This window comes from Oncorhynchus mykiss, chromosome 7, assembly GCF_013265735.2.
Source record: "Oncorhynchus mykiss isolate Arlee chromosome 7, USDA_OmykA_1.1, whole genome shotgun sequence".
In the NCBI taxonomy this organism is placed as follows: domain Eukaryota; kingdom Metazoa; phylum Chordata; class Actinopteri; order Salmoniformes; family Salmonidae; genus Oncorhynchus; species Oncorhynchus mykiss.
This window is the reverse complement of record NC_048571.1, coordinates 75732351-75759964: the sequence shown is the minus strand read 5'-3', so window position 1 is coordinate 75759964 and position 27614 is coordinate 75732351. Positions and strand designations below refer to the sequence as shown.

Sequence of the window (27614 nt, the reverse complement as noted above, 5' to 3'; positions counted from 1 at the left end):
AGGTCAGATAAAGAGGGAACTAGAGACAGTTCAGATACAGAGGGAACTAGAGAGAGGTACAATACAGAGGGAACTAAAGAGAGGTCAGATACAGAGGGAACTAGAGACAGTTCAGATACAGAGGGAACTAAAGAGAGGTCAGATACAGAGAGAACTAGAGACAGTTCATAAACAGAGGGAACTAGAGAGAGGTCAGATACAGAGGGAACTAGAGACAGTTCAGATACAGAGGGAACTAGAATACAGAGGGAACTAGAGAGAGGTCAGATATAAAGTGAACTAGAGAGAGGTCAGATACAGAGGGAACTATAGAGAGGTCAGATACAGAGGGAACTAAAGAGAGGTCAGATACAGAGGGAACTAGAGAGAGGTCATATACAGAGGGAACTAGAGAGAGGTCAGATACAGAGGGAACTAGAATACAGAGGGAACTAGAGAGAGGTCAGATACAAAGGGAACTAGAGAGAGATCAGATACAGAGGGAACTAAAGAGAGGTCAGATACAGAGGGAACTAGAGAGGTCAGATACAGAGGGAACTAGAGAGAGGTCAGATACAGAGGGAACTAGAGAGAGATAAGATACAGAGGGAACTAAAGAGAGGTCAAATACACAGGTAACTAGAGAGAGGTCAGATACAGAGGGAACTAAAGAGAGGTCAGATACAGAGGGAACTAAAGAGAGTTCAGATACAGAGGGACCTAGAGAGAGGTCAGATACACAGGTAACTAGAGAGAGGTCAGATACAGAGGGAACTAGAGACAGTTCAGATACAGAGGTTACTAGAATACAGAGGGAACTAGAGAGAGGTCAGATACAAAGGGAACTAGAGAGAGGTCAGATACAGAGGGAACTAGAGAGAGATCAGATACAGAGGGAACTAAAGAGAGGTCAGATACAGAGGGAACTAGAGAGAGGTCAGATACAGAGGGAACTAGAGACAGTTCAGATACAGAGGGAACTAGAGAGAGGTCAGATACAGAGGGAACTAGAGACAGTTCAGATACAGAGGGAACTAGAGAGAGGTCAGATACAGAGGGAACTAGAGAAAGAGGGAACTAGAGAGGTCAGATACAGAGGGAACTAGAGAGAGGTCAGATACAGAGGGAACTAGAGAGAGATCAGATACAGAGGGAACTAAAGAGAGGTCAGATACACAGGTAACTAGAGAGAGGTAAGATACAGAGGGAACTAAAGAGAGGTCAGATACAGAGGGAACTAAAGAGAGTTCAGATACAGAGGGACCTAGAGAGAGGTCAGATACACAGGTAACTAGAGAGAGGTCAGATACAGAGGGAACTAAAGAGAGGTCAGATACAGAGGGAACTAAAGAGAGTTCAGATACAGAGGGACCTAGAGAGAGGTCAGATACAGAGGGAACTAGAGACAGAGGGAACTAGAGAGGTCAGATACAGAGGGAACTAGAGAGAGGTCAGATACAGAGGGAACTAGAGAAAGATCAAATACAGAGGGAACTAAAGAGAGGTCAGATACAGAGGGAACTAAAGAGAGTTCAGATACAGAGGGACCTAGAGAGAGGTCAGATACAGAGGGAACTAGAGACAGTTCAGATACAGAGGGAACTAGAGAGAGGTCCAATACAGAGGGAACTAAAGAGAGGTCAGATACAGAGGGAATAAGAGACAGTTCAGATACAGAGGGAACTAAAGAGAGGTCAGATACAGAGAGAACTAGAGACAGTTCATAAACAGAGGGAACTAGAGAGAGGTCAGATACAGAGGGAACTAGAGACAGTTCAGATACAGAGGGAACTAGAATACAGAGGGAACTAGAGAGAGGTCAGATATAAAGTGAACTAGAGAGAGGTCAGATACAGAGGGAACTATAGAGAGGTCAGATACAGAGGGAACTAAAGAGAGGTCAGATACAGAGGGAACTAGAGATAGGTCATATACAGAGGGAACTAGAGAGAGGTCAGATACAGAGGGAACTAGAGAGAGTTCAGATACAGAGGGAACTAGAATACAGAGGGAACTTGAGAGAGGTCAGATACAAAGGGAACTAGAGAGAGATCAGATACAGAGGGAACTAAAGAGAGGTCAGATACAGAGGGAACTAAAGAGAGGTCAGATACAGAGGGAACTAGAGACAGTTCAGATACAGAGGGAACTAGAGAGAGGTCAGATACAGAGGGAACTAGAGACAGTTCAGATACAGAGGTTACTAGAATACAGAGGGAACTAGAGAGAGGTCAGATACAGAGGGAACTAGAGAGAGGTCAGATACAGAGGGAACTAGAGAGAGATCAGATACAGAGGGAACTAAAGAGAGGTCAGATACAGAGGGAACTCGAGAGAGGTCAGATACAGAGGGAACTAGAGAGAGGTCAGATACAGAGGGAACTACAGAGAGGTCAGATACAGAGGGAACTAGAGAGAGGTCAGATACAGAGGGAACTAGAGAGAGGTGAGATACAGAGGGAACTAGAGAGGTCAGATACAGAGGGAACTAGAGACAGTTCAGATACAGAGGGAACTAGAGAGAGGTCAGATACAGAGGGAACTAGAGACAGTTCAGATACAGAGGGAACTAGAAAACAGAGGGAACTAGAGAGAGGTCAGATACAAAGGGAACTAGAGACAGTTCAGATACAGAGGGAACTAGAGAGAGGTCAGATACAGAGGGAACTAGAGAGAGGTCAGATACAGAGGGAACTAGAGAGAGGTCAGATACAGAGGGAACTAGAGAGAGGTCAGATACAAAGGGAACTAGAGAGAGGTCAGATACAGAGGGAACTAGAGAGAGGTCAGATACAGAGGGAACTAGAATACAGAGGGAACTAGAGAGAGATCAGATACAGAGGGAACTAGAGAGAGGTCAGATACAGAGGGAACTAGAGACAGTTCAGATACAGAGGGAACTAGAGAGAGGTCAGATACAGAGGGAACTAGAGACAGTTCAGATACAGAGGGAACTAGAGAGAGGTCAGATACAGAGGGAACTAGAGACAGTTCAGATACAGAGGGAACTAGAATACAGAGGGAACTAGAGTGAGGTCAGATACAAAGGGAACTAGAGAGAGGTCAGATACAGAGGGAACTAAAGAGAGGTCAGATACAGAGGGAACTAGAGAGAGGTCAGATACAGAGGGAACTAGAGACAGTTCAGATACAGAGGGAACTAGAGAGAGGTCAGATACAGAGGGAACTAGAAAGAGGTCAGATACAGAGGAAACTGGGGAGAGGTCAGATACAGAGAGAGCTAGAGAGAGGTCAGATACAGAGGCAACTAGAGAGGTCAGATACAGAATAAGACAGAGGGAACTAGAGAGAGGTCAGACACAGAGGGAGATAGAGAGAGGTCAGATACAGAGGAAACTATAGAGAGGTCAGATACAGAGATAAGTAGAGAGAGGTCAGATACAGAGAGAGCTAGAGAGAGGTCAGATACAGAGGCAACTAGAGAGGTCAGATACAGAATAAGACAGAGGGAACTAGAGAGAGGTCAGACACAGAGGGACCTAGAGAGAGGTGAGATACAGAGGGAATGAGAGAGGTCAGATATAGAGGGAACTAGAGAGAGTTCAGATACAGAGGTAACTAGAGAGAGGTCAGATACAGAGGGAACTAGAGAGAGGTCAGATACAGAGGGAACTAGAGAGGTCAGATACAGCGGGAACTAGAGAGAGGTGAAATACAGAGGGAACTAGAGAGAGGTCAGATACAGAGGGAACTAGAGAGGTCAGATACAGAGGGAACTAGAGAGGTCAGATACAGAGGGAACTAGAGAGAGGTCAGATACAGGGGGAACTAGAATACAGCGGGAACTAGAGACAGATCAGATACAGAGGGAACTAGAGAGAGGTCAGATACAGAGGGAACTAGAGAGAGGTCAGATACAGAGGGAACTAGAGAGAGTTCAGATACAGAGGGAACTAGAATACAGAGGGAACTTGAGAGAGGTCAGATACAAAGGGAACTAGAGAGAGATCAGATACAGAGGGAACTAAAGAGAGGTCAGATACAGAGGGAACTAAAGAGAGGTCAGATACAGAGGGAACTAGAGACAGTTCAGATACAGAGGGAACTAGAGAGAGGTCAGATACAGAGGGAACTAGAGACAGTTCAGATACAGAGGTTACTAGAATACAGAGGGAACTAGAGAGAGGTCAGATACAGAGGGAACTAGAGAGAGGTCAGATACAGAGGGAACTAGAGAGAGATCAGATACAGAGGGAACTAAAGAGAGGTCAGATACAGAGGGAACTCGAGAGAGGTCAGATACAGAGGGAACTAGAGAGAGGTCAGATACAGAGGGAACTACAGAGAGGTCAGATACAGAGGGAACTAGAGAGAGGTCAGATACAGAGGGAACTAGAGAGAGGTGAGATACAGAGGGAACTAGAGAGGTCAGATACAGAGGGAACTAGAGACAGTTCAGATACAGAGGGAACTAGAGAGAGGTCAGATACAGAGGGAACTAGAGACAGTTCAGATACAGAGGGAACTAGAAAACAGAGGGAACTAGAGAGAGGTCAGATACAAAGGGAACTAGAGACAGTTCAGATACAGAGGGAACTAGAGAGAGGTCAGATACAGAGGGAACTAGAGAGAGGTCAGATACAGAGGGAACTGGGGAGAGGTCAGATACAGAGAGAGCTAGAGAGAGGTCAGATACAGAGGCAACTAGAGAGGTCAGATACAGAATAAGACAGAGGGAACTAGAGAGAGGTCAGACACAGAGGGAGATAGAGAGAGGTCAGATACAGAGGAAACTATAGAGAGGTCAGATACAGAGATAAGTAGAGAGAGGTCAGATACAGAGGGAACTAAAGAGAGGTCAGATACAGAGGGAACTAAAGAGAGGTCAGATACAGAGGGACCTAGAGAGAGGTGAGATACAGAGGGAATGAGAGAGGTCAGATATAGAGGGAACTAGAGAGAGTTCAGATACAGAGGTAACTAGAGAGAGGTCAGATACAGAGGGAACTAGAGACAGTTCAGCTACAGAGGGAACTAGAGAGAGGTGAGATACAGAGGGAACTAGAGAGAGTTCAGATACAGAGGGAACTAGAGAGGTCAGATACAGCGGGAACTAGAGAGAGGTGAAATACAGAGGGAACTAGAGAGAGGTCAGATACAGAGGGAACTAGAGTGGTCAGATACAGAGGGAACTAGAGAGGTCAGATACAGAGGGAACTAGAGAGAGGTCAGATACAGGGGGAACTAGAATACAGCGGGAACTAGAGAGAGATCAGATACAGAGGGAACTAGAGAGAGGTCAGATACAGAGGGAACTAGAGAGAGGTCAGATACAGAGGGAACTAGAGAGAGGTCAGATACAGAGGGAACTAGAGAGAGGTCAGATACAGAGGGAACTAGAGAGATGTCAGATACAGAGGGAACTAGAGACAGTTCAGATACAGAGGGAACTAGAGAGAGGTCAGATACAGAGGGAACTAGAGAGAGGTCAGATACAGAGGGAACTAGAGAGAGGTCAGATACAGAGTGATGTGATGTGATGGGACTTGTCTTGCAGTGTGTGTGATGGTGTATGTGATGTGATGGGACTTGTCTTGCTGTGTGTGTAATGTGTGTGTGATGTGATGGGACTTGTCTTGCGGTGTGTGTAATGTGATGGGACTTGTCTTGCGGTGTGTGATGTGTGTGTGATGTGATGGGACTTGACTTGTGGTGAGTGTGATGTGTGTGTGATATGGTGGGACTGGTCTTGAGGTGTGTGAGTTTGCACACATTTTATTACGTTTGCAATCGCAACAAATAATCTGCTCAGACCCCAACCAAGGAGCATCAAAAGTCGTGCTATAAGTTCTCAGACAAGCCAAAGGTTCCTAGATGCCCTTCCAGACTCCCTCTGCCAACCCAAGGACGTCAAAGGACAAAAATCAGTTAACCACCTAACTGAGGAACTCAATTTAACCTTGTGTAATACACTAGATGCAGTTGCACCCCTAAAAACAAAAAACATTTGTCATAAGAAACTAGCTCCCTGGTATACAGAAAATACCATAGCACTGAAGAAAGCTCCCAGATAATTTGAAAGGAAATGGCTCTGCACCAGTCTTCCAACTAGCTTGGAAAGACAGTACCGTGCAGCCCTCACTGCTGCTCGATCATCCTATGTTTCCAACTTAATTGAGGAAAATAAGAACAATCCCAAATTTATTTTTGATACTGTCGCAAAGCTAACTAGGAAGCAGCATTCCCTAAGAGAGGATGGCTTTCATTTCATCAGTGATACATTCATGAACTTCTTTGAGGAAAAGATCATGATCATTAGAAAGCAAATTACGGACTCCTCTTTAAATCTGCATATTCCTCCAAATCTCAGTTGTCCTGAGTCTACACAACTCTGCCAGGACCCAGGATCAAGAGAGACACTCAAGTGTTTTACTACTATATCTCTTGACACAATGATGAAAATAATCATGGCCTCTAAACCTTCAAGCTGCATACTGGACCCTATTCCAACTAAACTACTGAAAGATCTGCTTCCTGTGCTTGGCCCTCATATGTTGAACATAATAAACGGCTCTCTATCCACTGGATGTGTACCAAACTCACTAAAAGTGGCAGTGAAAAAGCCTCTCTTGAAAAAGCCAAACTTTGACCCAGAATATATAAAAAACTATCGGCCTATATCGAATCTTCAGTTCCTCTCAAAAATATTAGAAAAAGCTGTTGCGCAGCAACTCACTGCCTTCCTGAAGACAAACAATCTATACACAACGCTTCAGTCTGTTTTTAGACCCCATCATAGCACTGAGACTGCACTTGTGAAGGTGGTAAATTACCTTTCAATGGCGTCAGACCGAGGCTCTGCATCTGTCCTCGTGCTCCTAGACCTTAGTGCTGCTTTTGATACCATCAATCACCACAGTCTTTTGGAGAGATTGGAAACCCAAATTGGTCAACACGGACAAGTTCTGGCCTGGTTTAGATCTTATCTGTCAGAAAGATATCAGTTTGTCTCTGTGAATGGTTTGTCCTCTGACAAATCAACTGTAAATTTCGGTGTTCCGCAAGGTTCCGTTTTAGGACCACTATTGTTTTCACTATATATTCAAAAACATAATGTTAACTTTCACTGCTATGCGGATGACACACAGCTGTACATTTCAATGAAACATGGTGAAGCCCCAAAATTGCCCTCGCTAGAAGCCTGTGTTTCAGACATAAGGAAGTGGATGGCTGCAAACTTTCTACCTTTAAACTCAGACAAAACAGAGATGCTTGTTCTAGGTCACAAGAAAGAAAGAGATCTTCTGTTGAATCTGACAATTAATCTTGATGGCTGTACAGTCATCTCAAATAAAACTGTGAAGGACCTCGGCATTACTCTGGACCCTGATCTCTCTTTTGACGAACATATCAAGACTGTTTCAAGGACAGCTTTTTTCTATCTACGTAATATTGCAAAAATCTGAAACTTTCTGTCCAAAAATGATGCAGAAAAATGAATCCATGCTTTTATTACTTCTAGGTTAGACTACTGCAATGCTCTACTTTCCAGCTGCCTGGATAAAGCACTAAATAAACTTCAGTTAGTGCTAAATACGGCTGCTAGAATCCTGACTAGAACCAAAAAAATTGATCATATTACTCCAGTGCTAGCCTCCCTACACTGGCTTCCTGTCAAGGCAAGGGCTGATTTCAAGGTGTTACTGCTAACCTACAAAGCATTACATGGGCTTGCTCCTACCCATCTCTCTGATTTGGTCCTGCCGTACATGCCTACACGTATGCTACGGTCACAAGACGCAGGCCTCCTAATTGTCCATAGAATTTCTAAGCAAACAGCTGGAGGCAGGGCTTTCTCCTATAGAGCTCCATTTTTATGGAATGGTCTGCCTACCCATGTGAGAGACGCAGACTCGGTCTCAACCTTTAATTTTAAGTCTTTACTGAAGACTACTCAATCATATGACCTACCTATCATATGATCAGCTGATGTAAGAAGGGCTATATGAATACATTTGCTTTGATTTGTGTGATGTGATGGGACTGGTCTTGTGGTGTGTGTGTGATGTGATGGGACTGGTCTTGCGGTGTGTGTGTGATGTGATGGGACTGGTCTTGTGGTGTGTGTGTGATGTGATGGGACTGGTCTTGTGGTGTGTGTGTGATGTGATGGGACTGGTCTTGTGGTGTGTGTGTGATGTGATGGGACTGGTCTTGTGGTGTGTGTGTGATGTGATGGGACTGGTCTTGTGGTGTGTGTGTGATGTGATGGGACTGGTCTTGTGGTGTGTGTGTGATGTGATGGGACTGGTCTTGTGGTGTGTGTGATGTGATGGGACTGGTCTTGTGGTGTGTGTGTGATGTGATGGGACTGGTCTTGTGGTGTGTGTGTGATGTGATGGGACTGGTCTTGTGGTGTGTGTGTGATGTGATGATACTGGTCTTGTGGTATGTGTGTGATGTGATGGGACTGGTCTTGTGGTGTGTGTGTGAGATGTGATGGGACTGGTCTTGCGGTGTGTGTGTGATGTGATGGGACTGGTCTTGCGGTGTGTGTGTGATGTGATGGGACTGGTCTTGTGGTGTGTGTGTGTGATGTGATGGGACTGGTCTTGTGGTGTGTGTGTGAGATGTGATGGGACTGGTCTTGCGATGTGTGTGTGATGTGATGGGACTGGTCTTGTGGTGTGTGTGTGATGTGATGGGACTGGTCTTGTGGTGTGTGTGTGATGTGATGGGACTGGTCTTGTGGTGTGTGTGATGTGATGGGACTGGTCTTGTGGTGTGTGTGTGTGATGTGATGGGACTGGTCTTGTGGTGTGTGTGATGTGATGGGACTGGTCTTGTGGTGTGTGTGTGATGTGATGGGACTGGTCTTGTGGTGTGTGTGTGATGTGATGGGACTGGTCTTGTGGTGTGTGTGTGATGTGATGGGACTGGTCTTGCGCTGTGTGTGTGATGTGATGATACTGGTCTTGTGGTATGTGTGTGATGTGATGGGACTGGTCTTGTGGTGTGTGTGTGAGATGTGATGGGACTGGTCTTGCGGTGTGTGTGTGATGTGATGGGACTGGTCTTGTGGTATGTGTGTGTGATGTGTGCGATGTGAGTTGACGGAATGCGATGCAGACAGAGGCCTGTTTTTCCACACCCTGGCCAATCCGGCCATACAGGAAGGAGCTGAACGATCTAGGGCACACAGGGGCCACTAAGGGAGCCGGGATGACATGTTACAGACCGACACACCCCTTCACGCCATGGGTCAGGGGGTCAAAGGTCACTCACTGTACAGTGTCAGTATAGGGTCTCAGGTAGGGCTGTGGAGGTTACTGTCATGCAAAATACTTCTGGTCTCACGGTAACGGACCGTTAATTAACATAAACATGTTTAACATCTCCAGGCACAAGCTGCTGATACGGGCCTTTGGAACATCTACATTTTAAAAAGTCTAATAAATCTATTTAATATAAATCCATTATTTATTGTAGTCAGGTCTAAGAAACATTATGATATGAAGAAAAGGTATTTCAGAAGAACAGAATATGAGTTGGTCTACTGTGTGTTATCTGGCTGTGCTCCTGCCATAGGCTGTAGGCTTGTTTATTTAGTACCATTATTTTATATTATATAGTAAGAATATTAGAATTGAACTTAGCTGAATAAAATAGAAAGGATATTTTTCCCATTCCGGAGTGAGTACCCATATGAGTGGCTATGTTGAGCATACGTGATCATTTGAAACAGGTCCAATATGCTAGATTTTAGAGTTATTTGGAAACTTAAGTTGTGAATGATACAAACCTTAGAATGTCTTCAAAACATATATGAGTTGCATGATGTGACTATAGGCTATTGATGATTTGAGAAAGTAGCAAAAAAAGCTTGGGTATGTTCCTTGCCTCTTCTTCCACCCTGTTCTCTCATCAAGTGATCATATTTTCACCCATCAGACTTTTTTTCAATTTAATCTTGTCTTTCCTAATATGCCAAATTAGTTTTGATTTAGAATGGTCCATTATTAACTGGGAAGGAATATGTCAGGGGGAAAGACATGGTGCTGTGCACTTTCCAACCAAGCTACTTGGGTTTTATAGCGGAACATTTGTTTCACATGATTAGCTGAGAAATAAATATGACACTTATTTTACTCCACACATCAACCACTGTTTGAGGAGCATGCTCTCACTGCACAACAGGTGATATTACGCCCAAATGTTATATGCCATGGGTTCTCCAACCCTGGTCCTGCAAAACATTCCTTGTGAAATCCATTCGGGAACATCGATAGTAACATGTTTTCAAAAATAAACCTATTTCACTAAACTGTTGACAGCCCCTCTGCCTGCTCCAGAAAGTAATTAAGGAGAGTGGAGGAGATTGAAAGGCACAGTGGTGAGATATTCTGTATAGCTAAAGTTAATGTTTTAGCCTATGAATTATGATTTTTTTTTTTTAAATGCTCTATTACTAATTACAAATACAAATTCACTATCATTGTAGGCTAACTGTATGCCGCCCTGCACATTAAATGAACCAAGAGCATTGCCTAGGGCTATACAGTGCCTTCGGAAAGTATTCAGACCCCTTAACTTTTTCCACATTTTGTTACGTTACAGCCTTATTCTAAAATCGGTTAAATAAATATGTGTCGAGGCACAGATCTGACGAAAGGTAAAAATAACATTTCTGTAGCATTGAAGGTCCCCACAGTGGCCTCCATCATTCATAAATGGAAGAAGTTTGGAACCACCAAGACTCTTCCCAGAGCTGGCCCCCCGGCCAAACTGAGCAATCGCAATCGGGGGAGAAGGGCTTTGGTCAGGGAGGTCACCAAGAACCTGAAGGTCACTCTGTCAAAGCTCTAGAGTTCCTCTGTGGAGATGGGAGAACATTCCAGAAGGACAACCATCTCTGCAGCACTCCCCCAAGCATGCCTTTATGGTAGTGTCCAGACGGAAGCCATTCCTCAGTAAAAGGCACATGACAGCCGGCTTGTAGTTTGCTCACTATAACTATGTGCTAGACAGCAAAATCACATACAACATGAGATTTCAAGTGGGTGGTGAAAGTTACAAAATGAAGGACATCTGAAAAAACAGGGGTCTGTTCAGAAGTGTGCCACCTTCACATAGATATATGTTTTGTAGAACAGAAGTGATGTTCCGTCGTGTAGAATTAGCCATAACATCAAGTCTACTCTTTCTATTTCTATGTGCAACATTCTGAACAGGGAAGGTGGAAAAATATTCCATTCTTCCCATGAGCAAGGCATTTAACCCCAGTGTTGTGAAGTACTTAAGTTAAAATACTTTAAAGTACTACTTAAGTAGTTTTTGGGGGTATGCGTACTTAACTTTACTATTTATATTTTTGATAACTTTTACTTCTACTTCACTATATTCAGAAAGAAAATCATGTTCTTTTTATTTCATACATTTTCCCTGACACCCAAAAGTACTCGTTGCATTTTGAATGATTAACAGGACAGGAACATTATAAATTTCACGCACTTATCAAGAGAACTTCCCTGTTCATCTCTACTGCCTCTGATCTGCTTTGTTTGTAAATTGTTGGGAGCGTGCCCCGGCTATCCTTTTCCACCACTATTTAACACCAAACAACAACTGCTCCTTGGGCGCCGATGACGTGGACATAAATTAAGGCAGCACCTGGAAGACACATTTCAGTTGAAAGCATTGTTGTGCAACTGACTAGGTATTCCCTTTCCCTTCTGTAAACCTGACCACAACGTTCCATTTGGAGTGGGTGGTAAAAGCAACACTGTGAACTCAGTTGAATACACCCCAGGCCCAGGTAGTCAATCTAGCCGCACCGACTAACTAGTCGACAGGAAAGAAGAGCTTGTGACAGAGTGACTCATCCTCTCCGCTTCTGATTTCTTCATTCAAATTACTGAAATAACATGCATGAGTCACAACCATAATGATGCATAATTATCTATGGCAAAGACTAAGGAATGGTATCCGGAAGCATATTAGGAACTGTATCCGGATCAGTTGGATGTTTTCAAAGATGATCTGTGCTGGTGCTGAAAAACAGTGACAGAGTAGAAGTGCTGATCTAGGATCAGGTCCTCTCTGTCCCTATAGCCTAATTTAATGAACTATGTTCTAAAAGACTGATCCTAGATAAGCACTCTGCTGTGATACTTTGAGCTCTGGAGGACATGGGACTCACGGGACATCTGAACCTAGACCAGCACTTAAACGCTGTTCATTACCAGCAACTGGGACTGTGAGAACCAATAATTTATTACATTATGTAAGCCATATTACTATAGAGCCTAACTATCGTACTGAATTATTGAACAACACCAGGCAGTGGTGGTGTTTGTAGGCGAGAATTCTACTCTTGGAGGAAGTAAAGGGTTTGTTCATCCAGAAATGTGACATCTTTGATGTTTTCATACCTCAAGAAAAGGTTGGGGAAAGGATGCTTGTTGCACCATCAGTATTGTAGGTCCTGCGACATGCATGTCTCATTACGAAATGAATGAGGAAGTTTGACACCATCTAATTAGATGAAATTAGATGACATTAGATATAATTAGGCCAACCTTTATAATTTCTTTAGTTTCCATGTCTCCTAATACAAATAGCAGGATCATATAGGCCTACACAACAGATGGCAATAACAGGTTAAGCGTTCAGCTACACCTAGGACAACTTTTGTAAACATCTGACAAACTTTGACTAACAGATGAACTATCCCTTTAAAACTCATGCAATCCCTTTAAAATGGTCAACTAATAGACTTTTTTCTAGGTGCTGTATTTATGCTAAAACTGAAAAGTAGTATATCAAACACCTGAAGACATTCAATGAAAACGGTAGATGCACTCCCACAATTTCAACCAATTTAACACGGTCAATAAATCAGGGGTGCATGGTGGTTTGAATCTTGTACGGAGGTGTGTACATTTCCAAACATTGTTGCTGTTCGCTGTATCTTCTAGCCATTGGCACTGTTGCAAGCTCCTATTGCAAAGAGTAGAGCAGTATAGTTGTGGGCAAGCTCAAAACTGACCATGGCAGTGTTCCAACCCTCACAAAATACCTCATTTCCTGGTCTCTTTATTGTTACTGAGCATATAAAGGACAGGTAAAGGGAAACTAGCCATTGGTTTCACCTATCCAGTCGTTCCAGGCTTGTGGTCAAGCAATAAAGGAGATAAGGAGGCAAGGAAGGGGCACTCTGAATGACCGTATCCTGGGATTTCTTTATTCTGTATCTGCTAAAAATATTTGTATCACTTATACAGCGCACAGGCTTTTAGTTTGGCAACCTTTTACACCCCTGCTGGCTTACCCCTAGAAGCCTTGAAACACATCACTTATTAGCAGTTCAGCACATCAGCATTTCTCCTAAACCTTTACCATCATAGTAGACATTGAACGCTTATGACCAAACTGGCTAAAACTCTATTGTTAGCTGATGGTAGCTATTGCTGCCCAAATGCTAACCTGAGTGCTAACGTTACTAGCAGCAGTAATAGTAAATCCAGGTATAGTGGATAACACAAACATTGGCTACCATGATATCCTACAAGTTATATTGGCCAATGAAGATCAGGCAGTTCAACTAAAAGACATACCTTGAAATAAACAATTACATGAATCAGATTTGTATTTGACCATTCATTTCTGCAAAACGTGCAATGTTGATGGAGTTGTTGTAGCTTGCTAGCTTATTGCATGCTAGACCCGAGTGGGCCAGTTCATTATGCATAGACCGGTGCACTTAGATAGCTGGCTATCTTTGATTGTTATCATCTACTAGCAAAATAACATGACCAAACTTTTTGGGTACTTTAGTACCTACTTATCCGATTCAGTCCATCACCGAAGCCACCAGCAGGCTGTTTCTTTCGTCATGTCAAAGCCACAATGTATTGTTGCTACTGTATATGACTTTTTGATCAATGTAATTCAAAATGCGAAAATAGAAATGTATAATTATTTTAAAAAAATGTAAACTTTTGACATTTTTTAGATGGAATATAATTTGTGAAATATATATTGTGCAGGATGCAGAGAGGAATTTCTAAAAGTGATCATTTGCCCTAACTTAATGAGAAGGGGAAGGGGGAGAAGGATGCAGAGAGGATTTTCTAAAAGTGATCATTTGCCCTAACTTAATGAGAAGGGGAAGGGGGAGAAGGATGCAGAGAGGATTTTCTAAAAGTGATCATTTGCCCTAACTTAATGAGAAGGGGAAGGGGGAGAAGGATGCAGAGAGGAATTTCTAAAAGTGATCATTTGCCCTAACTTAATGAGAAGGGGAAGGGGGAGAAGGATGCAGAGAGGATTTTCTAAAAGTGATCATTTGCCCTAACTTAATGAGAAGGGGAAGGGGGAGAAGGATGCAGAGAGGATTTTCTAAAAGTGATCATTTGCCTTAACTTAATGAGAAGGGGAAGGGGGAGAAGGATGCAAACAGGAATTTCTAAAAGTGATAATTTGCCTTAACTGCTCACAGACAAGCAGGAAAGAGAAGGAATAAAAACTTCACGGCATCATGTCTCAAGAATGTCAGCAATGAGCTTACGGACCACATCCCGACACACAACAGTCGGAGACGGAATCACATCCAGACCTATAACAAAGCTGGAAAAACGAGAGGGTGGAATGCTGGTGGAGTGAGAGAGAAGGGGGCCTTCTCCGAAACGACGGAGCCCAATGAGCGGCTGGCTCCCTATCACATCACATGACGCAATACCAAAAATGGCTCAGAAATGGCTCCCGACTGCCAAGAAATTCCGAAAAGGAACGAGAGAGAGCGAGAGACAGAGCAAGAGAAAACACAAGGCGATGTGTTTTACTGCATCTCTGGCTGGGTCACTACAAGTACAGAACAGACATAAAACAAATCAGACCTGGAATGACCCTCTCCATGGAAAGAGAGAGGGATAGAGAGAGAGACAGAGAGCGTATGAGAGAGAGGGAGGGAAATAAGCAACTTTACAAGGCGAAGAGATGTGGGGGAGGGGGAGAAACGGAGAGAAAGAAAGAGTCGGAAACAGAAGCAAACAGAGAGAAAATAAGAAAGGAATAGATAAAAACAGGGATAGAAGTGTCAGAAAGAGGGATAGGGGATGCAGGAAAGAAACCCTAAAAAGACAGTGATCGACTGATGGGGGGAAAAGAGAGAAACTGGAACAACAGAATAGGCCTGGATAGACACCAGTGATTCAGAAAACTTGAATGTCCTCAAATGTCCACAATTCATCTTGCAGCAGTCATAAAACATTTAACATTGAAAAATGTCAAATAAATAGCAAAGGATATTTACAAAAAAATAGGCAGGGTAAGTGCAATTTCATAGTACTAGGGGGCGGCAGGGTAGGGTGGTTAGAGTGGTGGACTAGTAACCGGAAGGTTGCAAGTTCAAATCCCCTAGCTGACAAATCTGTCGTTCTGCCCCTGAGCAGGCAATTAACCCACTGTTCCTAGGCCGTCATTGAAAATAAGAATTTGTTCTTAACTGACTTGCCTTGCCTTAAAGGTTTTTAAAAAAAGTGCAATTAGTCCAACATTTGTTAAGTTGCAGAATTGCATTTGGAATAAAAGAGTACTTGGTGGTCATCTGATTTCACTCTTAATTCCCCTCTCCTTCATTTCCCTCTGTCATAAACCTCCATTGTCATATTTTGCAGTTTTAAAAGATAATTTCCTGCAATTCTACACATTATTCCAACGAACAAGAAGAAAATTTGCTGCTACAGCCATTGTTCACGCTCATGCTCCTCGCTCACCCAATTCTTTACTACTAGCTAGTGATAGTGATGCACAAGCTAGGCCTACTTGAAACATCGCCATCTACTGGCAGCATTTACCCGCCAGAAGATCAAAAACCCCATAATAAAAAGATGCTAGAAAACCCTACTAGATTTCTGCACAACTAAACAGAATTTATTGTGTTTTATTTTATTTAGTTTTTGAAGATAAGCTATTTTCTTCATTATTATATTTTAATAAACTGTTTTTCGCCCCCCAAAATGATTTGTTTCAGTTCACATTTACTATAATAACCTTGGTCTCCACACACACACCCCTCTCCAGGCCCCACCGCAAAGCGAGAGAGGCAGGGGCGGCCTGCCCTTTTGCTGGGTCCCTTGCTGGGGGGAAAGGGGAAAGACGAAGAGGCAAGGAGAGCCCCCCCCCCCCCCCCCCCCCCCCACACACACACACACACACACAGCCCTGTCTCTCCAGAGCTCGGGAGGGATTAAGTGCTATCGCTCTCTCGCAAACACACACACACACTAGCACACACACACTCTGAATTAGCAAGGACAGGACCTGACAGACAACAGACATGTGGGTGACGTGAGTGTGTAAGCACTTAGCTCTGGTCCCCGTTACATAACCAAAACCCAAAAGTACAAACCTTGGCAACGTGTACTATGCTTCAATCACCTGCAGGTAATGATGTTGTAACACCTTCTTTGTATCATCATTATGGCCGGATACAAAAGCATTCTATTTCCACTAACTCATACTTACTCACTCATACTATTTACAATGTAACTAACTCATACTTACTCACTCATACTATTTACAATGTAACTACCTCATACTTACTCACTCATACTATTTACAATGTAACTAACTCATACAGGGACCAAACCAAGCCAGGTGGGTTTCTCCTTTTTCTCAACCCACTGGTGGGCCCTGCATGCAACGCGTTTCCAAGAAGTCACATTATTCTACATGACTAGCCCGGCTATACTTACACACAGTATGCTTTACCTGTGACGTGTTGAGTGTTCGAACCATCAATCACAGGACATTTCAACGTGTGCCAAACACTAGTAGGTGGAACTTAACGTGTCATTACTCCCAACAACAACTTAACACGTGCACTATATACAGCATATGGCAAACACCCACACAAAAGCCCAGCTTTCTGTGTCAAATAAAGGGTAGCTCTATAGGAGGCCTAAACTGTTACATATGGGAGAGGAGGAAGTAACCAATTACAGTGGTCATGGAGGGGGTGGGTTGGATCACTGTACTGCTGTCGCAGGGTGGACAGAAAGCTAATAGACTGTACCAACACGACTGCTCGACCCTCGTACACAACCTGCCATTGTTGTGGCTGTGAATGGCTGGAACGTGAGCCTGAATTACAATGCCCTCGGCTACTGTTCTGGGTTCAGCTCTGGTTGTCCAGCTTTTTGGCCAACGACCCTATTTTGAAAATTCTTGCGACCCCAAACATGTGAAAAGTATTACACAATTAACAACCAATGTTTACTTTTTTTATTTGGGGCTAGGGCAGTCAATAGAAAAACATTCTAACAGTATTTCTGATTGTCTTCTCAACTCACCATCACATACTTTTAATGTGGGGCTACGACAGTCACTTACAAATGAGTCTGACATAAAGTATCTTATCTCACCTCCACTAATGAGATGGGTGTGCTGAGATGGGTGTGCTGAGGTGGGTGTGCTGAGATGGGTGTGCTTGATGCATGTCACGTCGGAGCTTCTAAAAGTCAGGGGTCAACAGTGCGCACCTCATCTCTGCAGTCACATCCAACCTGGTTCAATATTTGGTTTTAATGCAGACGAGAGCACTGATGGTGCTTTCAAAACAACTGATACGAGATCATGACATCAGTGGTCTTCAGGTCAGAAAGTCAGGGCTCCAGAAAGAATTCAGTTGGATGACCGTTCAAAAAAAGATTTTTCCCAGTCTTAGCATGTTTTTTTCCAGAGTTCCCAGTTGTCTTGAACGTGGCATCAATCAATCAATCAAATTTATTTTATATAGCCCTTCGTACATCAGCTGATATCTCAAAGTGCTGTACAGAAACCCAGCCTAAAACCCCAAACAGCAAGCAATGCAGGTGAAGAAGCACAGTGGCTAGGAAAAACTCCCTAGAAAGGCCAAAACCTAGGAAGAAACCTAGAGAGGAACCAGGCTATGTGGGGTGGCCAGTCCTCTTCTGGCTGTGCCGGGTGGAGATTATAACAAAACATGGTCAAGATGTTCAAATGTTCATAAATGACCAGCATGGTCGAATAATAATAAGGCAGAATAGTTGAAACTGGAGCAGCAGCACAGTCAGGTGGACTGGGGACAGCATTAATGCTCAGAGGGAGACGCCAGGGTATATTCCCTTTGAGTCAGGAACCAAAACTCCGTAGTGACACGCGAATGCATTCGGTCACATGACAGCTCGATCAGCTGTTTGATTTCACTTGCCGGCATGTTCAATTGACCCAGGACCACAGTCAAATGGATTGGGAAGTAGGTCCCAAAAGTAGGGTTGGGCGGTAACCAGACGTTCATATCCTCATACCATCCTTCTCTCACGCTGGGATTTACGGTATTACCAGCTTAGTACACAAGGGGCTCCAAAACCCCCCGCAAAAAAAATCCCATTGGCAGTCTACTGCAAGAATGCTAAAAAATTGTGCACAAATAATGGGGAATTTCCATGGAGGCTGCTAGCTAAATATGTTAACGAGCATAAACGGAAATTAACAAATTGCAAAGACAGGCAATCCAGCTATACGTTATAGGTAGATTATACATATATAGGTAGGAGCTACCAAATGTCATTTTTGGTGAGTGTGAATGAGATACATTGTGAAAATTAACAAAGTTTTGAGGCAAGCTTGTCTGAAGGAAGAACAGTACTGGGTACACACTGTTTCTGTTTGGAGTCTGGGAGTTTCTAGGACAAAGGGCCTGCCTGCTCTGCTCAGAGAAGATAGGGGAGGAGCATATGGGCCCAGAACTGAGAGGAGAAAAAAACACAAGGAAATCAAGCTGCAGTGGCAGCTGTACAGATAACTCATGCAAAGGTTTTTGACCTCTCAAACACTGCAGAAAGCTAAAACAATATGATGCGCCGTGACCTTATTCATTCAGCAACTTACTTACAGTACCAGTCAAAAGTTTGGACACACCTGCTCATTCAAGGGTTTCTCTTTATTTTGACTATGAAACTATGAAATAACACATATGGAATCATGTAGTAACCAAAAAAGTGTTAAATGTGGTAGTCACCTGGAATGCTTTTCCGATTACCAGGTATGACTTGTTAAAAGTTAATTTGTGGAATTTATTTCCCTCTTAATGTGTTTGAGCCAATCAGTTGTGTTGTGACAAGGTAGAAGGTGACAGAAGATAGCCCTATTTGGTAAAAGTCCATATGGTGGCAAGAATAGCTCAAAAATGCAAAGAGAAACGACAGTCCATCATTACTTTGTTAGTTTCTTCAAGTGCAGTCGCAAAAACCATCAAGCGCTATGATGAAACCGGATCTCATGAGGACCGTCACAGGAAAGGAAGACCCAGAGTTACCTCTGCTGCAGAGGATAAGTTCATTAGTTACCAGCCTCAGATATTGCAGCTCAAATAAATGCTTCACAGAGCTCAAGTAACAGACACATCTCAAAATTAACTGTTCAGAGTTGTTCATACCCCGGTATTCTGTATATACAGTATAGTGCCCAAACCTAGTACAATGTTACCACTGTGCCAGCTCCCCCTAAATGCTTTCTAATAAATGGCCTAAAGAAAAGCCCTGTCTGAAATGAAAACAATAAGATTAAGTAAGCGATATGGTCGAAGCTCCCATAAGACCATTGCAAAAGACTAGAGGGAATCACCACCATCACATTGCTGACTTAAGGCATCAGCATGCTCCAATTCAGCTGGCGCCTAGCCGAGTTCCAAACGAGTGTGCTCGCATACACCTTTAAAAGACCTTCACTTGACAAATTGTTAAAAAGCTGCAATAGTACTGATTGTCCATTTTGAGACGCCATAGCCACTTCCTCAAAACAGTCATAATTAATATAAGATAACTCAAGAAATCTGTCATTAATTTTGAAGTTTTTGCCGAGGAGATCTTAGTTTGGTATAGTATTTCTCAATGAAAAAATGTGCATGGAAATTACCTGTCTCTCATTGAATGAAAACAAAGTCTTTATTGAAAAATCCATACTATTGACCAGTCACCAATGAAGGGGCATAGACTTGCGACTTAGGCTTGCCTCAATAATTTTTTTTGTGTGCCTAAAGAGCCGAAAAAATCCTTACTGAAGTCCATAATGAACAAAAACATCACAAACTTTCTACATTATAAATGCAAACTCTTCCGAACTATTTTGACTGGGAAGCAACCGGATGCACTTATCCACTCAGTCAGATCTGAAAAAACTGAAGACGTGGGGGCTAGGGGAAGGGAATAGGCCAAGGAATGCGTTTTATTCATCCTGCTTTCTTTCGATCGTATCATGTTTATCCAAGATCTCCCATTCTCTAGGCTAGAGCTGCATGTACCATACATTGATTCTACAGGCCTCCAAACATGTCTGCTAGGCGACTTGACATCTCTACTTCCCTCATCATTACCTCTTTGGCAGAGGAAATGTGATTGAGCGAGGTAGTGTTGTGGGGAGAAATTTGGCATCCCGACTAGGTTCAGATAATCTTATTACACGGTCTTATACATAGCAACAAGGAACTGCACGTTCTAGCACGTTCTAGCAACAAGGAACTGCACGCATGTTGCTGTGTGCCACCGACTTAATTAGGGGCGTGCCGCTGTGTATCTTTTCAGTATGTTATCATGCGCTTATAAATGCTCTCGAGTGCATTATGAGGTGATAGTGATGGCAGAGAAGTAGGCATTGGTCGAAAAAGAAAGGAAATTCACAAGCACCACAATAACTACTCCACCCATGCTCTACCAAGGTTTTCCAGCACACAGCTTTGACCTGCTACAGTAGATATGTTTGTCTATTGTACTTCAAACTATGTGTAGGCAGGCTGCTTAGGATTCAAACTCTGGGTGTGCCGACATGGCCATACTCGTATTCGGAATCGTATCCGCAAGTTGACAGTTGATAGTCGGATCGGATGATACATAAGTGTTTTAATATACCTAATTAGATGTTGGCAAAATAACTCACTGCACATTCTCACTGCACATTCTCACTGCACATTCTCACTGCAAAAAAACCTGCAGACTTGGAGCAGCGTGCAGAGGGGTGGGTCTGTGTGCCTTCAACTTGCAGCAGGCAGCCAAGTTTGCTGTCACTCGGTCAGAATGTGCATCACCGGTTAAAATTTTCCCTACACTTGCCTCGCTTGTTAGATATTATGCACATTGATAGTTTAATAGCAAACGTCCTTGCCATGTGATTTATCATAGTAGCAGGCAGCAGCAATCTAAATTATCAGACCACATACGAGGAAAAGTGATCGGGTGAAATTATGAAGTGAGTGGATGGAGAAACAACTTCAATCGATCCAATCAAAGCAGCAGGATCAATGTACAGACCGCCCTTCTCTTTACACACAGGCAAACGAGCCAGTTAAGGTATTTCCGACCACGTAGAACCTCACATGAATCAAATCCAATTTTATTTGTTACATACACATGGTTAGCAGATGTTAATGTGAGTGTAGTGAAATGCTTGTGCTTCTAGTTCCGACAATGCAGTAATAACCAACGAGTAATCGAACCTAACAATTTCACAACAGCTACCTTATACACACAAGTGTAAAGGGATGACGAATATGTACATAAAGATATATGAATGAGTGATGGTACAGAATGGCATAGGCAAGATGCAGTAGATGGTATAGAGTACATTATATACATATGAGATGAGTAATGTAGGGTATGGAAACATTATATTAAGTGGCATTGTTTAAAGTGGCTAGTGATACATGTATTACATAAAGATGGCAAGATGCAGTAGGTGGTATAGAGTACAGTATATACATATGAGATGAGTTATGTAGGGTATATAAACATTATATTAAGTGGCATTGTTGAAAGTGGCTAGTGATACATTTTTTACATGTATGGCAGCAGCCACTCAATGTTAGTGGTGGCTGTTTAACAGTCTGATGGCCTTGAGATAGAAGCTGTTTTTCAGTCTCTCTGTCCCTGCTTTGATGCACCTGTACTGACCTCGCCTTCTGGATGATAGCGGGGTGAACAGGCAGTGGCTCGGGTGGTTGTTGTCCTTGATGATCTTTATGGCCTTCCTGTGACATCAGGTGGTGTAGGTGTCCTGGAGGGCAGGTAGTTTGCCCCCGGTGATGCGCTGTGCAGACCTCAATACCCTCTGGAGAGCCTTACGGTTGTGGGCGGAGCAGTTGCCGTACCAGGCGGTGATACAGCCCGACAGGATGCTCTTGATTGTGCATCTGTGAGTGCTTTTGGTGACAAGCCAAATTTCTAAGCCTACTGAGGTTGAAGAGGCGCTGCTGCGCCTTCTTCACCACGCTGTCTGTGTGGGTGGACCATTTCAGTTTGTCTGTGATGTGTACGTCGAGGAACTTAAAACTTTCTACCCTCTCCACTACTTTCCCGTCAATGTGGATAGGAGGGTGCTCCCTCTGCTGTTTCCTGAAGTCCACGATCATCTCCTTTGTTTTGTTTACGTTGAGTGTGAGGTTATTTTCCTGACACCTCCTCCCTGTAGGCCGTCTCGTCATTGTTGGTAATCAAGCCTACCACTGTAGTGTCGACTGCAAACTTGATGATTGAGTTGGAGGCGTGCAAGGCCACTCAGTCGTGGGTGAACAGGGAGTACAGGAGAGGGCTCAGAACGCACCCTTGTGGGGCCCCAGTGTTGAGGATTAGCGGGGTGGAGATGTTGTTACCTACCCTCACCACCTGGGGGCGGCCCGTCAGGAAGTCCAGTACCCAGTTGCACAGGGCGGGTACTATGTTGTTAAATGCTGAGCTGTAGTCGATGTCAGGTAGGGTGGTGATATGGTCCTTGACTAGTCTCTCAAAGCACTTCATGATGACGGAAGTGAGTGCTACAGAGCGGTAGTCATTTAGCTCAGCTACCTTAGATTTCTTGGGAACAGGAACAATGGTGGCCCTCTTGAAGCATGTGGGAACAGCAGACTGGGATAAGTATTGATTGAATATGTCCGTAAACACACCAGCCAGCTGGTCTGCGCATGCTCTGAGAACGCGGCTGGGGATGCCGTCTGGGCCTGCAGCCTTGCGAGGGTTAACACGTTTAAATGTTTTACTCACTTCGGCTGCAGTGAAGGAGAGTTCGCAGGTTTTGGTAGCGGGCCGTGTCAGTGGCACTGTATTGTCCTCAAAGCGAGTAAAGAAGTTGTTTAGTCTGTCTGGGAGCAAGACATCCTGGTCTGCGACAGGGCTGGTTTTCTTTTTGTAATCCGGGATTGACTGTAGTCCCTGCCACATACCTCTTGTGTCTGAGCCGTTGAATTGCAACTCTACTTTGTCTCTATACTGACGCTTAGCTTGTTTGATTGCCTTGCGGAGGGAATAGCTACACTGTTTGTATCTGTTTGTATTCGGTCATGTTTCCGGTCACCTTGCCCTGGTTAAAAGCAGTGGTCCGCGCTTTCAGTTTTGCGCGAATGCTGCCCTCAATCCACGGTTTCTAGTTGGGGAATGTTTTAATAGTTGCTGTGGGTACGACATCGCCAATGCACTTGCTAATGAACTCGCTCACCGAATCAGCGTATTCGTCAATGTTGTTGTTTGACGCAATGCGGAACATATCCCAATCCACGTGATCGAAGCAATCTTGAAGCGTGGAATCAGATTGGTCGGACCAACGTTGAACAGACCTGAGAGCGGGAGCTTCCTGTCTTAGTTTCTGTCTATAGGCTGGACGCAAAGACAGTACAGTATGGTTTAGAAACTCTGTGACTGACAGATATGAGAAAGATGCTTGCTGGCACCCGAATACAAACAATACTCGGCTCACAAACGGATCCAGAAAATTGCCCATATCCATTACTTGTTTTGTCCGACTAATCAGCACACCCCTCATTCAAACCTTTTCAAACAGCCTAATTTATTCAAAGTGTATATAACATGCCACTCTGTACATCCCACACTTGACATATACATAATACAAGCCTATATTGCATGTTTACACCCTGACTAGACCAGCCACATCGCGTGCGCGATCATTGCAAAATAAATGTACACATACAGTATATGTTATTCCGTCATTTCATCCAAACTGCTCACAGGCGTCTGCATAGCCAGGCGCTAAAATAAAACATTTATTATATTTGAGACGCTAGAAGTGCTGCAAGTACTGCCTCTCCCATCTACTCATTGGGTTTCAGGAGAATACTAACCCACGTGGGTGAGAGCTTATTCATAGAAAATTAACTAGAAACTAACTTAGTAGGTTTCCCCTTTAACTGTGGATTAATTGTCAGAGTAGAGACTCGAGGTCAAAATTATACAAAGATCCAACAACAAAAAGGCCCATTCATGACACACAGGTTAAGGTAAAATAACAACCCAATGTTCACCTCCCAGGACAAATTAGTTAGCAACAGCAAGCTAGCCAAATGTCCATGGATGTTTAATGTGTGTTTCAACCTGTCCCCAAAGGAATATAGTTGGTTCACAGTTGCTTTTGCTATTTTAACCTACGTGCCATGAACGCGTCTGGTGGGGACTGACAAAATCAACATGCACACGATACCGCACGCGCAGGCCCGGTTTGGTCAAGGTGTTACCCGGCATACACATCATAGAGATCTATCTCTAGGGGGTAACATATAACTTTAGTCAGCAGTAGGCCTACCCATACCCCATCATCAAGAAAACAAGGGGATCATACTTTACATTACAGTGCTCTTGGGACTCGCTGTAATTACTAACAGTAAGTGTACACAGAGTACAGGGTAAATGCTATTGTCATGACTTATTGTTACAATGTACTCGCACTGTAAGTAGGATTATGGTATGGGTTTGGGGTAGGGCTAAGGTTTAGATTAGGTATACTGTTGTAATACAGTAAAACAATGAGTAGGCCTGATGCTCTTTACTATACTGTACTTACAGAAATATTTACACAGGAATAAGAACATGGTTATGTAAAGTGTTAATACATGAGGATATTCTAATCTGGTTGAAGAGGTTTATGGGTCTAAACCTTTTCAATCATCTAGGCCTGAGTAAAGATCTATCAGAGTCAACATGAGAGAAATAACATATAAAAATCACAGAGAGCTCAAGCACAAATAAGGTACCCTGATATCGCTCCACTAATCTTAATAGCTCGGGGGAAATATCAAATTCACATTTTCGTTGGATTCATTAGTGCCAACGAAAGTGTGCTACCTACAATAACATGACCTGTTGGGTCAGTTGACTCAATTCCCTTAGAGAGAGGCAGTATTTTGAATTCTCGTCATTTCTAATAGTGAACACTTATACGGCATCACTCGTCAACACTTTTGGCTACAAAGGCTGCGTAGAAGGAAAACAAAGGACATTACCCACTTCTAAATGGAAACCGGAGCCATGTTCAGTAGGAGCAAATGGGACAAAACGTTTTGAAACAGAAAAGGTGCTGCATGTGAACGTGTCCAATAAGAGCAATGATTTGTTTTCAGTTTGAAGTCGTTTTCCGACCTAGTGTCCTACTGTGACTAAAGACACAACTGTGACAGAAAAAAAAGAATGTGAGGTAAGGTTACTTACACGTCATCTATTTCCAGGATAGTTTTAGGCATATGGTGATACATTTGACAAGAAAAACAAATATAAGCCCTTACTGATTTTATTTAAACATCAGTGGCAGTCAGTGCTGTTTAATATTTTGGAGGAAAACATTTTTGATTTATCAGCATGGCCTTATTTCTATTAAAGCATATTGAATGACTGTCATTCATGTTCCATTCACCCAGTTCAATGTAACATCAATAGGTTTAGGCTACTACATGATACTCTAATTTTCCCTGTACCCATCATGAGGTTGCTACAACCTAGCCTACGAATTAAAGTTTATAAGGTAGAGACAAATTGGATTAATCAAGGTGACAGATAGTGACACATGCAATATTGCCTTGAACACTCTTGCCTGCATCTAGCTGATCTAGGATGTTCAAACAGTTGCAAACGAGAGTTTCTATTGGACAAATTCAGGTAGGTTTACCCATTTCATTCCATTTTGCAATTGTCATCTCAGTCTCCAGACTTGAACCCCATTGAAAACCTGGGGTTTGAATTGAAGAAGGCAGTCCACAAGGGCAGACAAATGATATCAAGGATCTGGAAATATTCTGTATGGAGGAATGGTCTAAGACCCCTCCCAAAGTGTTCTCCAATTTCATAAAACATTTTAGAAAAAGGCTCAATGTTGTTATCCTCGCAAGCGGACGGTGGAAACAGGGGATACAATAATTTGGACCCCTACCTTCTTAGGGTTTTTTTTGTATTAATTGTTAAACAACACCTATTTTTCAGCACAATTGTATTAGTATAAAATAATATCATTGTTTTCTCTTTTGGACCATACAATACAGCTCAGTATTTGTATTATTTATTTGATACAGTATTTTTTGATCATCTCCATCGAGGGACTCAATAATTCTGGACCCCAGAGGATTTGATTTAACCTACGTATTGAACCCATTAAGAACATGATAGACGTTAAATCAGAGGGAAAAGTTGCCAGTGTGAGACACAGGAGGCCCATTTTGAAGGTCTAGTAACAGAAGCCTAAAATGTAACTCATGTTATGTCAAATAGTAATAGTCTGGCATATTTGGGGCATGGGTGTCTGCAATACACTCCAGCTTTTAAAGTGCTTATCTAGCTACATTTTTTCAAAGCTATGACAGATAATAAATATTTTGGGAATCTGGAGCTACGCTGAATTCCATTAATGGATAGATGTATTGCATGAATGTATATGAATGCATGGATTTAAATCAGATCAAAGTACCTTACCTGAGATTGTGGCATGCCGTTGTTTGTAGATGGAGGATAAAGACTTGACAACTCTCTTAACCATTTATATATCTCTAATCCTGAAAAAGTAGAAATTGGCTTAATCAATTCAGACTTTGTTTCAGACAGTTTGGTTGCTTGAATAATACAATTTGTATCTCTGTAAAGAAAATGTAAGACAATAATTTGAGCAGCATGCCTGCAATGGTTGGATTGTAAAGATTATTTTGGTACACTGACATCCTTTAACACTGCGTTAATTTTGAGCTCGAGCAGCAGAATAGTTGTAGCTTTCACGTTCCTTCTCTGCATGCGAGTTTCATACCTGTGTACAACTTTTCCCAAGACCAAGTTGCCCTTAGTCCGTTTTTCGGCGTCAATATCTACAGAAAAAAAATCCTCTCCATGTTGAATTGCAGTAAATATGTTCGATACTGTGTAATAACTGCGTATTACAAAGACCCGTACGTGATCGACTCGAAATGTCAAAACTATCACGCCCAAACGAAGGCTCTAAATGCTGGCTCTAGAGCTGATACTGATCGTTAGCGTGTAGGGCTGGTTAACCCTAATTGCGCAATCAGTTTCAGGCGATGTATCAATTGTATTCAGACAGAACGCGACTGCTATGAACGAAAACGCCTAGTAATAATGATTACGGTATTTACCTTTTTGTCATGCTCTACAAACGGCGAATTCTATAGAATAACTGTGAAATCCGCTGTCTTGCCAGACCCTAAATAAATGGCCATTACTTTTTGTTATGCCCCGCCCATGGACGTCCACAGTATATAATATGTTCCGTAAACCTCTCCAATAGCCAATCAAAGGTGCAATCTGCGTTAATCCCGTGTTTTGGTTGGTGGCATTTTACACCAACCCTGCCATGCTTGGTCGAGCCAAATGCTCGTAACGTGT

The 27614-nt window shown here is 43.0% G+C and overlaps 1 protein-coding gene across 4 annotated transcripts in view; it reads right to left on the bottom strand.

The window, feature by feature from the left end:
* The window catches only part of LOC110528497 (vitamin D3 receptor B), a 159521-nt gene extending 131907 nt beyond the window's left edge, over nucleotides 1-27614 (bottom strand). Inside the window, exons 1-2 of one of the 4 annotated variants that reach the window (XM_036984081.1) lie at nucleotides 27022-27614; nucleotides 26697-26776 (exon numbers count right to left, since the gene is read on the bottom strand). In XM_036984081.1, the coding sequence (XP_036839976.1) occupies nucleotides 26697-26760 (64 nt within the window). In that variant the 5' untranslated portion in view covers nucleotides 26761-26776; nucleotides 27022-27614. Of the gene's footprint in view, nucleotides 1-26696 lie in introns of all 4 variants that reach the window. The other 3 variants (XM_036984078.1, XM_036984080.1, XM_036984079.1) reach the window with 3 other exon arrangements.